Source organism: Kwoniella botswanensis, chromosome 1, assembly GCF_036426115.1.
Source record: "Kwoniella botswanensis chromosome 1, complete sequence".
NCBI classification, from domain to species: Eukaryota; Fungi; Basidiomycota; class Tremellomycetes; order Tremellales; family Cryptococcaceae; genus Kwoniella; species Kwoniella botswanensis.
The window spans coordinates 6270154-6285172 of record NC_088599.1 but is presented as its reverse complement, the minus strand read 5'-3'; the positions used below and the strand labels follow the sequence as shown (position 1 = coordinate 6285172).

At 46.3% G+C, this 15019-nt stretch overlaps 7 protein-coding genes across 7 annotated transcripts; 2 read left to right on the top strand and 5 right to left on the bottom strand.

Moving 5' to 3' along the window:
* Positions 1–16: 16 nt before the first annotated feature.
* Positions 17–1994, bottom strand: L199_002359 (uncharacterized protein; the record flags this gene model as incomplete). The annotated part of the gene is made up of 12 exons (XM_064888103.1): positions 17–36; positions 95–284; positions 351–506; positions 578–674; positions 750–812; positions 860–895; positions 976–1097; positions 1165–1191; positions 1275–1356; positions 1411–1484; positions 1547–1705; positions 1785–1994. 12 exons carry the CDS (start codon positions 1992–1994, stop codon positions 17–19), a joined length of 1236 nt encoding a protein of 411 aa, XP_064744175.1.
* Positions 1995–2430: 436 nt separating this feature from the next.
* Positions 2431–2941, bottom strand: L199_002358 (uncharacterized protein; the record flags this gene model as incomplete). Its single annotated transcript, XM_064888102.1, has 3 exons — positions 2431–2557; positions 2608–2678; positions 2783–2941. The coding sequence occupies 3 exons, from the start codon at positions 2939–2941 to the stop codon at positions 2431–2433; spliced, it is 357 nt and encodes a 118-aa protein (XP_064744174.1).
* A 213-nt stretch (positions 2942–3154) lies between these two features.
* Positions 3155–3688, bottom strand: L199_002357 (uncharacterized protein; the record flags this gene model as incomplete). Its single annotated transcript, XM_064888101.1, has 3 exons — positions 3155–3196; positions 3259–3444; positions 3515–3688. 3 exons carry the CDS (start codon positions 3686–3688, stop codon positions 3155–3157), a joined length of 402 nt encoding a protein of 133 aa, XP_064744173.1.
* A 549-nt stretch (positions 3689–4237) lies between these two features.
* L199_002356 (uncharacterized protein) lies at positions 4238–5542 on the bottom strand (the record flags this gene model as incomplete). The annotated part of the gene is made up of 5 exons (XM_064888100.1): positions 4238–4352; positions 4425–4495; positions 4582–4998; positions 5096–5278; positions 5369–5542. 5 exons carry the CDS (start codon positions 5540–5542, stop codon positions 4238–4240), a joined length of 960 nt encoding a protein of 319 aa, XP_064744172.1.
* Positions 5543–6106: 564 nt separating this feature from the next.
* Positions 6107–7749, bottom strand: L199_002355 (uncharacterized protein; the record flags this gene model as incomplete). Its single annotated transcript, XM_064888099.1, has 7 exons — positions 6107–6335; positions 6429–6633; positions 6705–6827; positions 6895–7152; positions 7220–7274; positions 7339–7431; positions 7501–7749. The coding sequence occupies 7 exons, from the start codon at positions 7747–7749 to the stop codon at positions 6107–6109; spliced, it is 1212 nt and encodes a 403-aa protein (XP_064744171.1).
* Positions 7750–9452: 1703 nt separating this feature from the next.
* On the top strand, positions 9453–12687 carry L199_002354 (uncharacterized protein; the record flags this gene model as incomplete). The annotated part of the gene is made up of 4 exons (XM_064888098.1): positions 9453–10232; positions 10311–11504; positions 11620–11835; positions 11923–12687. 4 exons carry the CDS (start codon positions 9453–9455, stop codon positions 12685–12687), a joined length of 2955 nt encoding a protein of 984 aa, XP_064744170.1.
* Positions 12688–13697: 1010 nt separating this feature from the next.
* On the top strand, positions 13698–14936 carry L199_002353 (uncharacterized protein; the record flags this gene model as incomplete). The annotated part of the gene is made up of 6 exons (XM_064888097.1): positions 13698–13853; positions 13957–14241; positions 14311–14388; positions 14442–14585; positions 14646–14731; positions 14795–14936. The coding sequence occupies 6 exons, from the start codon at positions 13698–13700 to the stop codon at positions 14934–14936; spliced, it is 891 nt and encodes a 296-aa protein (XP_064744169.1).
* Positions 14937–15019: the final 83 nt, after the last annotated feature.

Genomic DNA, 15019 nt, shown 5'->3' with positions numbered 1-15019 from the left:
TAGCAATTGCATGTCATTATTCTAATGCTGATGACACTAGATTGTGTGTTAGCTAGAAGATCTGTAAGGAGGACAATTGGACCACCTAACTCACAAGGTTTCCCCCTTTGCCTCGGTATCTCAGGTCCGATATCTATCGTTTCTATCTGATCTTGCAGCAAGATATCTCCCAATTCTTCCACCAGTTCCTGTTCCAGCGACAAATCCTCGATTTCAGAGGAAGTCTCATATGTAGGATCTCGGTTAATGGATCGTTTAATAGGGTACGGTTGCAAATGATATGTCTGGGGAGACCAACACCATAAGTTGATTGAGTGACAATATGCTTGCCATGACTTTGCACCACTTACCTCTTGTATAGTCTCCGTTTCTACGTGAATCTCAGTTTCGGTTCCATTGGCAGAACGGTATTGAGCGGGAAACCGTTTCGGAGGTTGAGCCTGCAAATTCATCTTGGCTGCAAAGGCAGACTTGTACGAAGCGAGTCGAGGAAATACTGGTCGGTTCTACAGCGCATAATAGTGTTCATGAGATGAGCGGTCCGGACGTTGGCAAGGGACTACGATGCTGGACTCACAATGTAAAATACTCCTTGTGGTGCTAAATCTCTCCTGAGGAAATGCCTTACGTTCAATATACCGAGAAAAGATACAGCGTATACTTTAGGCGTGCACCTATCAAATTAGTTGAGCTTTATCAATGACATGTGCTCTCCTGTATCTGCAGTGTTAGTACCAGGATTTACGCACAAGAAGAACGCAGAGAGGTTCCACTGAGGAATAGCAGCAAATGCAATAAGGAAGCAGACAGAACTATGGCACCATCAGCCAAGCGCTTCCTCGAATATTTCGTGACTCACAATATTGTCGGGGCCACCTGAGCTTCCAGAAACACGCTGAAGAATCCCAGAATTAGCATGTCAATTGAGCATGTCCTTGTCGAAGAAAGCCGTGCGTGGAGAGATTGGGCACCCACATGAGCGACTTTTTGATCCAGCCATCTGTGGTCTCAAAGATCTTCACGGCCGACTTCCTCATCAAGAGCGACCAGCATATCGCTCCTGTCACTATCAGATCGATGAAGACAGTGAGAACGAGCTATAGAGTATATAGTCATGTGTGATTAACAGAGACACTGAAAAGGCAAAGTCTGTCATGAGCTTACCCATGACAGCAGGAGACCAGTGAAAAGCTATGCGACATTGTGTCAGTAGTAATCTCAAACCCTTCAGTTTCCATACGACACGGGACATCGCTGCGTTTAACAACACTTACACGGCTCCTTTCCGACAATCGGTCTGTGGCAATGGGTGGAGCTTTGATTTTCAATGCCAGGCAGGTTGAAAACGTCACAAGTCTACATTGAGCACGTCAGACTCCGTAATAAGATCTTAACCAGTAGGGGACGTACAATGACGGTATGATCGTGAATAGGAACCATTTGGGTCTGCCTAAGAGCACATGAGCCCGATGCGCGAAAAAGGCCTGTGGGGGCGTTTGATGTTAGAGTATTTTCGACCAAGACAGAGGGAGTGAAACAAGCTCACGGTGATTGGAGTCTGTATCAAGCCGTCCAACAGGAAAAAGGTTGATACCCAACTAAAATTGAAAAAGTTTCTATACACGTCAAAACCGAACGCGAAGAGGTTGATCATCCATCTGGCTGAAAGGACTGTATAGCCTGTACTGATAAAGAGTGTCCACCACTATAAATCAGGTCAATCATAATCGTCCGCTGACGGCATATAGCCCGATGAGCCGTTCATGAAATTGCGGCACACTCACGACTAAGATCCTAATTGTCTTCCTTTCCGTAGCATGAGACATAGTATACCATTGTAGCACTTGCAAAGCCAGCAAGCCGAATGCAAATCCATCTGCGGCATACCCAAATACATAAGGGCCAAACGAAATTCCTTGATTATTCTCGAACTTTGCCCGAGCCTCTAGTTCAAGCTGCTCTCGATAGAGGGTTTCGTTGAATGACGATGTCATGGCTATGAGAGGAATTAAGGAGTGATTGGGTGAAAGTTCTGAAGAGGAGTGTGAGATCGTATGTCATATACTAAGGCAGGTCATCGTCTTGCGAGATGAATGGAAGTTGAACAGTAAATAGGCAATGAAGGTTTAGTATAACGAAACAAGGTATTTTACATGTATAAATGATAAAAAGACACAACAAACTTGCTCATACCCAGTTTGAATATTTCCACAATCGGATTTAATGGGATGTTTACGTCGATCTCATTTGCCGTGATCGAAAGGGGATCCGCTCGTTCCTGAAAATTTATGACTAACCCCTCGTGGCTGCTGAACGCATTTAGCTTTAGCGACTGGGTAACAACCTCAAAGTAAGCACTTGATATGGTACTGCCTAATACTCCAACCTCTCTATCTATGTCACAACATGCTAGGTTCATAAGCATACGTCTTATTCAGCTAAGACCGACACGCAACTCCCTTCAACTAAAGTAAATCCCTCAGCGCAAGCCAAGGCTCGACATTCACCCTGGGAGCAAAGTACTGCCGCTGGCGAGATGCCAGGAAGAGTAGTGCAGCTATCAGCGAGTCAGCACACTGTCACACATTTCATGAAGTCATCACTCACTCGACCCCAGAGGTGTCGCTCCCGAAAACACAACCGCCGCACGACTCCAGTTCAAGTGTAGTGTCGACGCACTGGATATCAAATAACAAAGTCACAAAGATTAGTACATAGACAAACATTACCGGAACTTGCCTGAACTCCATCATGCTCTGACCGGATTACTATTCGCTCTCACCTCATAGTCTCCTTTTTGGCTATCTCTCAACACCGGACAAGCCTCCAGTCCAACAGGACAAAGATCACCCTCCTTCTTTCCGCCAGACAAAATTCGCCGTTGGTGTTGTCTTTTCCTTACAGCTTGACTTGGCATGACAGTCGAAATATAGTTATACATGAAGTAGGCTCCAATATCACAGTTGATCAAGACGGTCTCGGGGAAAGGTAGGATGTCAGACACGTCGGTGATACATCTACAGCTCCAATTCTTGGACTGATCGACCTGTATCACAGTGTATCGCAGGTCGGAGGTTGAGGTTGGACAGATCGACAAGCAGTCTTCAGGGGAGTTCACAGGGAACGCGGCTGGTGATGATGGGTCTATAAGATCCTAACATCCTGTTAACTCGTGTTTAGGTCTGGTGAGATTTGACTGACCCAGTCTTTACAAGTCAGCAGCGCCATCTTCATGTTCTCTTACATCGCGTCACTCACTCCATAACTATCTCCGACGGCCTCAACGATGCAGTCTCTGGTCGCATCACCATGTTTCCAAGTATCGATCGGAGGAGGTGGATACGAACATCGACAGTTTGGAATGGCGACTTCTTCATTGGTGGGATCGATCGTGTACCAAAAGAAAGCGTGTGGTGCTAAGATTTCAGATTGAAAGCATGTTGCCTTGACCGTGCGTCGTGCACGTAAGTAAGCGTTCTTCGACTGAGATGCTATAAGAATCCCAGCGACTTACGATACATTCACCTCGATTGTTATGGGGAAGATTGAATTCGGCTGGGTTCAGTCCTGTAATCTGACCACTTGCAGGGAAAGTGTAACATCCCGTATAGCCAGCCGGAAAATCCTGGGCATTTACAACTACTGCAAGGGGGATAAGTAAGCATAAGATAGGTATTGGCGAAAACATCTCCTTATTGTTCGAGTTCAGTGTGGCTGAACAAGATTGCAAAGGTAGAGATAGAGCGGCAAAGATGATGATGCTATCAACATAAGTCATCAAGCCCTATTTGGGATATGCATACTACCTGCTTATCGGGCATATTTTGATCGATCGGTCACAGGAAGATCATAGTTGTGCAGCCTCGAGTTTCTGATTGATGGTATTTGATTGATTGTGTGTATGTCATCAATTACTCAAGTTCCACCATTTATCCCTTGTCGCCGAGTGGAGGATTGACCCTCAGAGCCGAAAGACATGTCAAATCCTCCAGTGACCATCTGAATACTGTTATGCCAATCATTCTTCTATGAATGGTCATTGAAGCTCTGCAAACGAGCTTCTTTGCCTCATTCCTTTTCATCACCCCCTTCACGCCTGATTCCCCGGTTGCCTGATCCGCCAAAATGTCAGTCTATAGAACAATTTTCGACAGGGCAGCTAGATACATGCATGTCAAGAGTCCATATGTGACGTATACAAACACAACAATTAGTCTGACGAGAGTTACGGTAGCTATCATGACACACAAGTTCCGTCAATCAAGACATACCCGTCCTCGCATCCTAGCACCTGACAGGTACCTGATGAACATAGCACTGATTCAGGTGATACACCAGGAAGGGCTGTGCAGCTACATGACATGTATCCTGATCAGTATACTAGAAGATCCTGCAAATTGTCAGTTTCAGAATGTGCGACTTACTCAACCCCCGTGGGACTGATTCCAATCATACATCCACCACAAGACTCCAGCTCGATGCTGGTATCGACGCACTGTAACAATTCCCGAAGTATGAGTAACAACCATCTCAGCATTCGATCTTCCCAGTCGGAGTACTGATAGAGGATGTTAGAGTTACCTCATAATCACCATGATGCCCTTCTACCGAGATTGGACAAGCTTCCAATCCCAACGGGCATGATGCCTCCTCATCGTTCCTCTTCTCCAGTCCCATGTATTTCTCTCTTCTCTTGGCAGCTTGGCTGGGACCCACGTTCCCAGGGTATTGATAAATATACATTTTCCTCGTATCGCAATTTGCTCTCGTCCTTTGCGAAACCGGTAAAAGGTCTGATTCAGCATGTGAGCAACGGCAGAACCAATCCCCTCGAGGATCCGATTGAACTATGGCGTATCGTAAGGTCTTCTGAGTATCTCTGAAGATACAATTCTCCAAGCACCCCGCGATACCAAGGACCGTAAACGGCGTAGGAGCGGTGGAGCTAAGGGCAGACCAACAGCCTGTGAAAGTGTATGAGGGCTTAGTTTTGAATTCCTGATCATTTATGTCGGTGGTTTCACCAGAAACAAGAGTTCCAGTCCCATCAGTCAATCATGATCGTATGCCTGTCAACGTGTCAGAGACTACTCACCGCATAGACATGTCTTATACCTTGGAACTCGCAATCACCATATGGATCGCTTGGGACGTAAGGGATGTTAACAGTGTAAGGATAACATCTACAATTGGGGACTGTCTTCCCCGGATGTTTGGGGTCGAGAGTGTGCCAGAATAACGCAAAGTTGTAACCGCCGTTAATCTGAAGGCAATTCGCCTGATAAGATAATACAGTACAGATAGCAAATATCAGCTTGTCATCCCTCATTCCATAGGGATCGTTAAAACCTTTCGTTTGATGACTCACCACACATTGGTCCACGGTTGCAAATGGCAAACTTGGATCAGAGGGATAAGAGTAATAGGGTAATCCGTCGGATTCTAATTTGTGACAACCTATAAACCCTTTAGGGATGCCTTGAGCGCTTGAAGAAGTGAAGGTGCTGATGAACAGGCAGGTGAGCATGGAGTACCGTATCATCTTGAAGTGAACTATGGAGTGCAATCTGATTGAGAGGGATGTATACTGCTACCTCGTATATGACTGTTGTTTCTGATACTCAAATGATTGGTTCGCACCAGAGACGGACGGCCATGTCCTAATCTTGAAGAAGTTCCGGTGAAGGGATTCTGAAAGTCGAGTTGGGGGTCACCTGCATCGAAGCATAGAACGTCGTGTCAGTCAGCAGACTGTTCGTTTCTGTTTTCTAAAAGGAGATGATCCAAGACTTAGATGAACCGGCGATCATTGAGCGTTCGGGAGTCATTTGCCAGGATCCAGGATTGGACGGAAAGATCTACAGTTAACTTTGAGTAGAGCTCGTCTAGTGACATGTCAGTAACGCAATCAATGATCAGGTATGATTAGTGTAGTACGATCTAATTTTGTCAATGCATTCTAGCGTATCTATCCTATGACACAATCTCATATGAAGCCAATCATCCATAAACTAGTCGTCTCAGTATTGCCAATGATGCGAATCATGCTGATGATGTTTTCATATCCTTTCAATGACGATCAAAACTCGATCCTTGATCTTCCATCTTAAGCGGCGGTCACATGCTCCTCCTGTTCACCCTCTTTGCCTTGAGGATTCCATTCGGGAACTTGGAAACTCCACGATCTACCTTCGTCTATCTTGCCTCTCTGTATACCCGTCATCGTATCTCGAAGTACTTTGATGATAGGGTTGGAAGGGATCTTGTACGTTCGGGATTGATATTGAATTTCACCGACAGTGACGACTACGACTCCAGTACCGCAGCCGAACATACTGTTGTAGCAGATGGTTGTGAGCAACATGGACGATGAAAGACCCAAGAAGCAAGAATGGCACTGTGGGAGAACAAGAAAATCCGACACTTACCCCTTCAAAGTACCATCCTCCAAACCTTTGATGATCTCAGGCATACTGAAATCCCGTTCTACGACTCTGATCTTCTTGGGTACACCTTCTAACGGGAAATCTTGTTTGTCCGAAGCGTGATCTTGGAGAAGCTCAATGATGGATTCACGAGTTATACCGGGGAGAACGATACCGTTGGACAAAGGCATAGTGATGAATTCAAGGTCTATGGGAAGACAGAAAGATGATCAGTCATATGGTGAACAAAAGGATGGGTGATCAATGATTGTCACTTACATCCATCAGGAGCTTCCTTGATGATGAACACGTTCATAGCTCCAGCTTCCGAGATGAAATCTTCTTTACCGTGAAGCCATAATGACATTGCGTATCCAGGTTTTTTAGAAATGTTGACGGTACCTGTATGTATGACCTCAGTATGAATCATCATGTCTACAGAATCATAGCTGATGATCCAGCTACTCACCATAGTTGGCTCCCAGCTTGTAACTACCTGTTCCTCCTGGCCAAGCTCTGATGTACTCATTACAAGCGTCTAATTTTATACCTTTATCACCTTCTGAAGATGGGTATAAACCTAAACCTAAGTTGAGGGTAGTGACAACATATAACAGAGCTTCGGCGGCGAAGGCATCTTCCTTGATACCGAAACCTTCGGAAGTCTCGAGCAGGGTGGGTCGGATGTAGAGGTTGGATCCGTCAGTGGATGGGACGAGGGGTTGTTCTGTAATGACATGACTCAAATTAGTTCGTTTGCTACGTATGAGGTCGAGTGAGACGATGATCCTTACCCAAAGCCATGAGTTTGGCGAATAATTCGAGTAATTCGTCGTTATCCCATTCGCACTAGCTCAGAATATATCAGATATAGCACATGGTATAGGTCCATACGAACAAGAAGTATACTCACAGGTAGACCAAGTCTTCCCGCCGATCTCTTCAATCTATCAAAGTTCTTCTTAGGCCTGAATAATCTCAAATCACCTTCATCCGTCTTGTAGCACTACGTGACAGACATGAATATGGTTCAGCTCGAGTGTTTTGAGATTGATGCTATAATATTGTTATTCACCTTCATACCCTCGAAACAAGTGACAGCGTATTGTAAGACACCAGCCAAAGGATCAAACGTCAAATCCTGTCTTGGACCAATTCTAGGTTGACCCCATCCTGATACTCTGTTCCAAGGGATAGTGAGCATATATCGACCATGAGATTCTTTGCCCGGTGGGACGACGTGGGTAGGTGGAAGTGGGGTGAAGTAGAGTGAAGATGCTTGGATGGGCGCCAAGGTATGGCCGTTGGTTTTGGTCGCTGTCATTTTCTCTGTATTATCGCTGTGGTGTACAATGCGAACAGATATGTGAGGTATAGACAGAAGAGGTAGTATTAGCTATACCTTCAATGTGTTGTCTATCGACTCGATGTATTCCATTCTACTTTTTTGAGTTTACAGATCTGACACACTGATCGCCGTCCTTTCTCACTAAGTTAACCGCGGCCGAATACAACGGAATACAGAGCATTAGCGGGGATGACCGTTTCAATTAGGATACCCTCTTCAGGATTTTGTAATCGTGATTAGGATTAGAATTAGCATTTCTCAAAAATGACATGCATGTAGCATTTCAGCTGGTAGCCATCCAGGAAGTCCCCTCTAAGTTTTGTCTGGTGTCTGATGACTTTGTAGTCCAACACGTCCTGTCGTAGAACCGAGCTGTGAGTATCATTCTTGAGGCTGTAACTCTTACCCCATGGCTGCCTACTTGAAGGGTGGTTGATTCAATCCATATTTCTTCCCAGTATGACGCGCAGACAATGCTAGATCCGTTGATGGTTTTCACAGGAGGACCAAGTAGTTAGGTGAATTTGGGGGGATGTGTCGGCAAAAGGTCAGTAACTCACTGATTGATATCGCACCCTGGGTTCGCTCAACCTTGAACAATACTTCACCCTAGACCTACGCTTGAACCTCCTCTTTGTCTCTTTGTCTCTGTCTCTGCTCTACTCTACTCTATCTACTCTTCTAGCTCGTCACACCCATAAACATTTTTGGCTACTCCGGCTTGGAGACCCCACAAAAGATGCCTGATACACACGCCACATGGACAAACACCGCATATACCCGGAGTGATATGGGGAGATACGAGTGAATTACCTGATTAAGAATCGAGGGTCCATGCGCGTGGGCACTGGCGTGTGTGGGTCAATCCCTCTGGTCTGATGCCCTGTACACGTAAACCACATAGTAACCATAGTAGTAGTGACAGTAACAGAGTAATCCGCCACTTGTACTGTTCTACTTACTCCCTTAGGATATCATGTTCAAGACTCAGGACAGCAGTCCGACAATCAACAACAACAAACACCATAGAACAGACATTAGACATTGGACATTCCATACTCACTCATACATCCATACATCACATCATTTCACCGCATCATCATCATCATCATCATCATCATAGAACCATATACACCACAACAACCCCAACCCATGTCAACAAGATATACTACGACATACCTGGGAACACAGTGAGTACTGAGTACCGAGTGCTGAGTGTAGAGTCATACTCCCTCCCCCTCACCCCTCCCCCTCCTACGCGCTTGTCAATCCCCTTGTCCACTCCACCATGAACATATCACCAACCTTCTTTATCAGTCACATCAACATGAATGCATCCGTATCACTATACGTATATACATCTCATGCTGACTTCACCTGCCCTCCATCTAACAGAAAACATACCTTCACATTCAGCAACAACAATAACTCCACTTCCCTCTTTGTCCGGTTCCGAGGAGGTGCAGTCTAGAAGGTGGTCCAGCCTGAGAGGGCATAGAAGGTTATCAGTCAGATCAACCGTCGTCTAGCAGGTCATATGAAGTAGAGAGGTCTATAGTAGGAAGACCTAGGACACATTGAATAAGCAATAGATTTCTCAATACTCTCGGCCGATCACAACCTCAAGAATATCAACCATATTTTCGTCCTGATACCATCGAATAAATCCACAATAAACCATGGTGTCGCCTCCTTCTTCGCTGCCTTCGCCAACCCCTTCATCGTCATCCCATTCGCATTTCCAGTCGATGTCCGCCATGCAACCCCCTAATCCCCCTCGAGTACCTTCAGCAGCATCCGGTCACTCCGGACACTCAATGTCTTCAAAGATTCAGTATCCAAATGGAGTGAATAATTACGAACAGAACCCATCACCAACTGGATACGGTGATTACAATCATCAACCTGGTCAACAACCTTACAATCCCAATATACCAGCAACGTTCTTACCTCCCGTTACATCTTCACCACCACCCCATCCACCTCCTTACGTCCCACCACCCCAGCATGCTATGGCACCTGATCCGATTCATTCGATAGCAGCAGGTGGACCGGGGATGATGGGAATGGGGATGGGATCCATCTCACCTACGGGTATGATGACAGGATCTTGGCCAAATCACATCGGACCAATACCAGCGCCGGGTCCCAACGGATGGCGTGGTCAGGTGCAAGGTGGATATCCTTCGCAATCTCAATCTCAGCCTATCTATGGCAGATCCGGATTACCCAACGGTGGACATCATCTACCATCGAATCCAGCAGATATTTACGGTGGAGTGGGTAGATCATCCATCTCAGGTTCATCGATGGGTGGTTTAGGTCCAAGGCCAAATTCTGGTCCGGGTGAAAGTAGAGAACGTCGGCGAGATAGAGAAAGAAGAGAAAAGGAGGAGGACAGAGATGACCAGGAGGTTATAAGCACTATCTTTGTGGTTGGATTCCCGGATGATATGTCGGTGAGTACTTCTATCCTGGTTCAGAAATACTGATAATCACCTGGACCACCGCCGCTGACCCTCATGTATGTTTTGCAGGAACGAGAATTCCAAAACATCTTCACATTTGCCACTGGATTTGAAGCTGCTACACTCAAGTACCCTTCTGGCTCAAATCGGAAAGAACCAGCAGCTACCCTTCTAGCAGAACTCACTCAGTTAGCTGCTGCTCAAGCACAAGCTCAAGCCGCTGGTGAACCGTTCGACTATCCCCTTACTCAACCTGCTTTAGAGGAAGCTATGGCTTCTCTGACTATGGCTGCAACGGCTTCCACATCCTCATCGACTACTCCCTCAGCTGCCGTGTCACTCACACCTTCGGCACCTTCTGGTCCAATGCTTGGTAACCCACCTTTACCTACTCGACGACAGACGATCGGCTTCGCAAGGTTCAAGACTCGTGCTGATGCTCTAGCTGCTCGTGAATCACTGCAAGGAAGGAAGATCGATGCACTCACTGGAGCTACCCTGAAGGCTGAGATGGCCAAAAAGAACCTGCACACCAAAAAACAGACGTCCGGAGAAGAACTGGTAGGATTGTTACTCAGATCAGGTCGATTGGCGAGTATCGTCAACCCATCCGGAACTCAGATAGGTCCGGGTATCCCTTCACAGATCATCCCTGGCGCTTCATCGTCTCAACCTCAGCCCTCATCAGCATCAGCGAGGGAAGCATGGGATTCTTGGCCCAACTCGACACCCAGCGAGAGAGAACGATCAAGTACTGATGAAAGCGTAGTCATGCTTCCTCCGCCCCAACCATATCCATCAACCGATACATCCTCGATGCCCCCTCCACCACCACCACAATCCTTCATCCCATCCAACAACTACTCACAATCCAACCCATCTGCATCACCTTCACTCTCAGTGAAATCGCCCAATCAGCGGCCTACGGATTCTAAGGCTTTATTGGCTTTAGCAGAGGAAGCAGATGAGTTGGAAGGATGGAGCGTGAACGGCGCAGTGGGGATCGGTATCATGGATGGGTATCAAAACAATCGATCACTCCCTTACACCTCTTCAGCAAGGGGTCAAGGTCAAAATCAAGACGGTATGGGTATCCCACCTTCTATACCCTCATACGGGGGAAATGGCCTTGGTATTGGAAGGAACGGTCAGAGTGATGCGACGTATGGAACTAGTCCACCTGGTGGGACGGGCAGTGATAGGTTATCAGACAACGGTAGAGCATTGTTGAGTGGTAACAACCCTGCAGATCAAAATCCACCTGTGAGTATCGTCTCTTCCCGGCCTCTCTCCATAGCGCTCTGATCTTCACCTTTCTCTTGTCCTTGCGCTGTATCCGCAGATTGGGAAGCTTACTCGAGTAATCATGCTTTTGCAGATCAACACCCTCTACGTCGGCAACCTTCCAGCCATTTCACCTCCCACTCACCCACCCAACTTCCTTGAGGAATCCCTCAGAGGTCTATTTTCTCGTTGTCCAGGATTCAAGCGCATGTCTTTCCGGCAGAAAATCAATGGACCCATGTGTTTTGTCGAGTTCGAAGAGGTGCTTTTCGCTAGTCAGGCTATCAAGGATCTATATGGACATAATCTAGTGAGCGAACCTTTTTGACATGCCCAGATGATTGACTCCTATCGTCCTCGTCACCACACCATACTAATAGTTTAATCTATGTTACAGGGTGGCTTGGTCAAAGGTGGTATTCGATTGTCGTACTCCAAGAACTCCCTTGGTCAACGTGGTAACGCTCATCCCTCCTCCCTCAATACCTCAATGTTCGGTGGTATCGCTCATACCGTCGCGCTCGCTGGCATGTCCATGACATCTCCTACCACCACTCCTGCTCACCCCATACCAAACAACAACGGTCAAGCTAGTCAAGGTCCTGTCTCTGCTGGTCCCAATACTGGATATGGTCTACAACTCCAACATGGTCCGCCTCAAGGACAATCACAACCGCCCGCTACTGCACCTATCCCCGATCATCGACGGGAAAGCAATGGAAATGCCGGCCAGGCACAATCGACCAGCTTGTCACCTACGGCTCAACCCTTCAATGTATCCTTACCCGACCCTACTTCTCCTCGATCACGTTATTTCACGCCTGGTAACTCGAACAAGGTACCCTCACCATCTGACGTAACTTCTTCATCCTTCGCCGGTGGTTCATCCGCTGTCCCTATCCCGTCAGCCAATTCCACCTTCCAGCCGTTCTCATCGTCGAACCCGTCATCAGGTTTCAGTCCGATGTCGTCACCAATCAGAACACCTGCTAGCTTCAGCTGGAAGTCAAGTGGCGCACCTCCGGGACCTGGAAGTGGTGCGGGCGGATTCGGTGGATTTGATTTCGCTAGTACGGGTACCGCGTTGAGCAGTTTGAATGGCGCGGCTAGCGCTTGGGGAGCAGGAAATGCGTCAAGCGGTGACAGGAGGGATCAACAATGACCCATATTCGAGTTTTGATGTCCCATCTTCTTCAAATCACCAACCTCTCTTTTTTGTTCATTGCATCGGGATTTGCATCGCGACTCCCGCATAATTGTTCTCATGCTAGATTGGTCTAACACATTCCTTATCGTCATCCAACTCTTGTTTCTTCTATATCCTTTGGGTTTTCTTGGTGTAACATTACTTGTGTCATCATACAGTCTGAAATTGCATATTCTTCCTCTCGCAACATATCTTATTCATACACTATCTACTCCTGTGTATCCACATCTCTCGTCTTGTCTCCATTACATATCAATCATCATCACATTCGGTTTTTTCTCTTTCTATATATTTCTATCATCTGCAAGATCTCACACCATGATCACTCTTTTTGAAAAGCTGAACAATTGAATTCACATGCATATCATATCTATCTAGGTGATCCTGACTGAAACAGGGATACTTACAGGTCAAATCATCTACTGGATCGAAGTCAAGTATAAATCATAGATGGGTCAGGGTTAGGGTACGATAGATTGTCGATCAGGGCTCATACTGACACATGTTCACATAACGTGCCTAAGGATCTATGGCGGCTAGGACTAAATTTTGCCATGCTTGATCGTTCATTCTTAAGACTTATTACGGAAGATCACCAAAAATCCTAGACATGTCAAGCCTACTGACGACAACATATACTAACACTTCCCGAAACATGCTCGAGCTGTCCCATACCACGGTTCGATACACTAGAAACGGCACAAGAAATACTCTTCACTTACTTGTCTACGGTCTGTTACGAGACAAAGGTTGGAAAATTATAGAAAGACACATTCGAATTTGGTTCTAAAGGGCCTGCGTCAATTAGACTAGATGAACGATGCCAGGTCCATCTTTAGCAAGACCATCCGACGTAAAAGAGAAGGACGAAAGACCGGCAGTATTCAAAAGGAGATTCAACGAACTCTCATCTGGACCATCACTCGACTCGTTCGCCAACATCATCATCAGTACCATCACTCGCCATGATTACGATAACGATTGACACCTTGGTACTCTTGCTGATAACCTGTCTGGGAGTGGTGGTCAAAGCGGATAATGCCTTTGCTGGATGTTTCTCGATATTACCTTCGGCGACTACACAGGTGTCTGGAACTTTTACATCTGCTACTGCCTGCGATGTGAGTTTACGATTATTCCTCTTTCAAAGCAGTAACGTTGGAGGTGTGTAACTGGTCATGATGGATAGAAATGCTCACACTCAGCCTTATCCCCATCTCGCAGCAAGCATGTCAAAGCAACAAACACTCTTTCTACCAAAAATCATCTCAGTCATGCTTCTGTACCGACAAGTATCCGTCCGAAGGATATTTCCAATATGGGACAGCAGATACATGTTCAGATCCAACATATTACGATGCCCGAATCACACATACTTCTTTCACTTGGAGCCCTAACTGTTATTCCACTGCTCCGGGCGGATTGACTTTTAGTACGTTGACAGGACCAGATACGTGTTTGAAGAATTGTGGGACAAGTTTGGGAGCGGTATTTTACGTTAGCAGCGCTGTGAGTGTCAACCCTGCGCTTGTCAATTTAGTATATGAGAAGAGCTAATCGAACATCAAACGAAAATAGAATGGTAATTATCAATGCGGATGTGGTCAGCCGACGAGTTTCGGTAGTACAACGCAATGTGGACCGGGGACTTACTTTGTGAGTATGATTATTGCTCCGTTAAATGAATCTCAACTGACGCCAATGATCAGTATTACTATCACACGGCGGCTCAAGCATCCCAAGGTCTCAGTAGGAAGAGACGTCTGGAAGAAGCGAGAAGGCGAGCTGTTCCTGCGTATTGTCCCAGGGGTCTTACTGCGTGTCAAGTCGGAGAAACCAACGGAGCATATGAAGTGAGATCAACCCCATTGAAGCAGAATTGGAAGAAAAAAAACGGCTGATTCCATCCGCAGTGTATCGATACCACTTCCGAGTTGGAGGCTTGCGGTGGATGTCTTTATGGTGCTCTCGGCTCAGGGAATGCCACAATTGGACAAGAGTAGGTTGCCAACAATTACCGTAGTGGAAAGTCAGCTGACAGCCCTGAGATCATAACTCGTAGTTGTACGACTATGCCAGCTGTAATGGGAGGTGTGACTTGCGAGAATGGTCAGTGCGTAGCATACAAATGTCAATCCGGATTTGAGTTAGTAAATCAGCGGTGTGTGGAATCCAGAAGCCATAAAAGCAAGAAACGATGGTAGGAGGTCTATGGTATCTGACGTCTTGTATCGATTTTTTTTTCCATTCCGGTTCGTGAGTTTAGGTTTATAATGGTTATTGATAC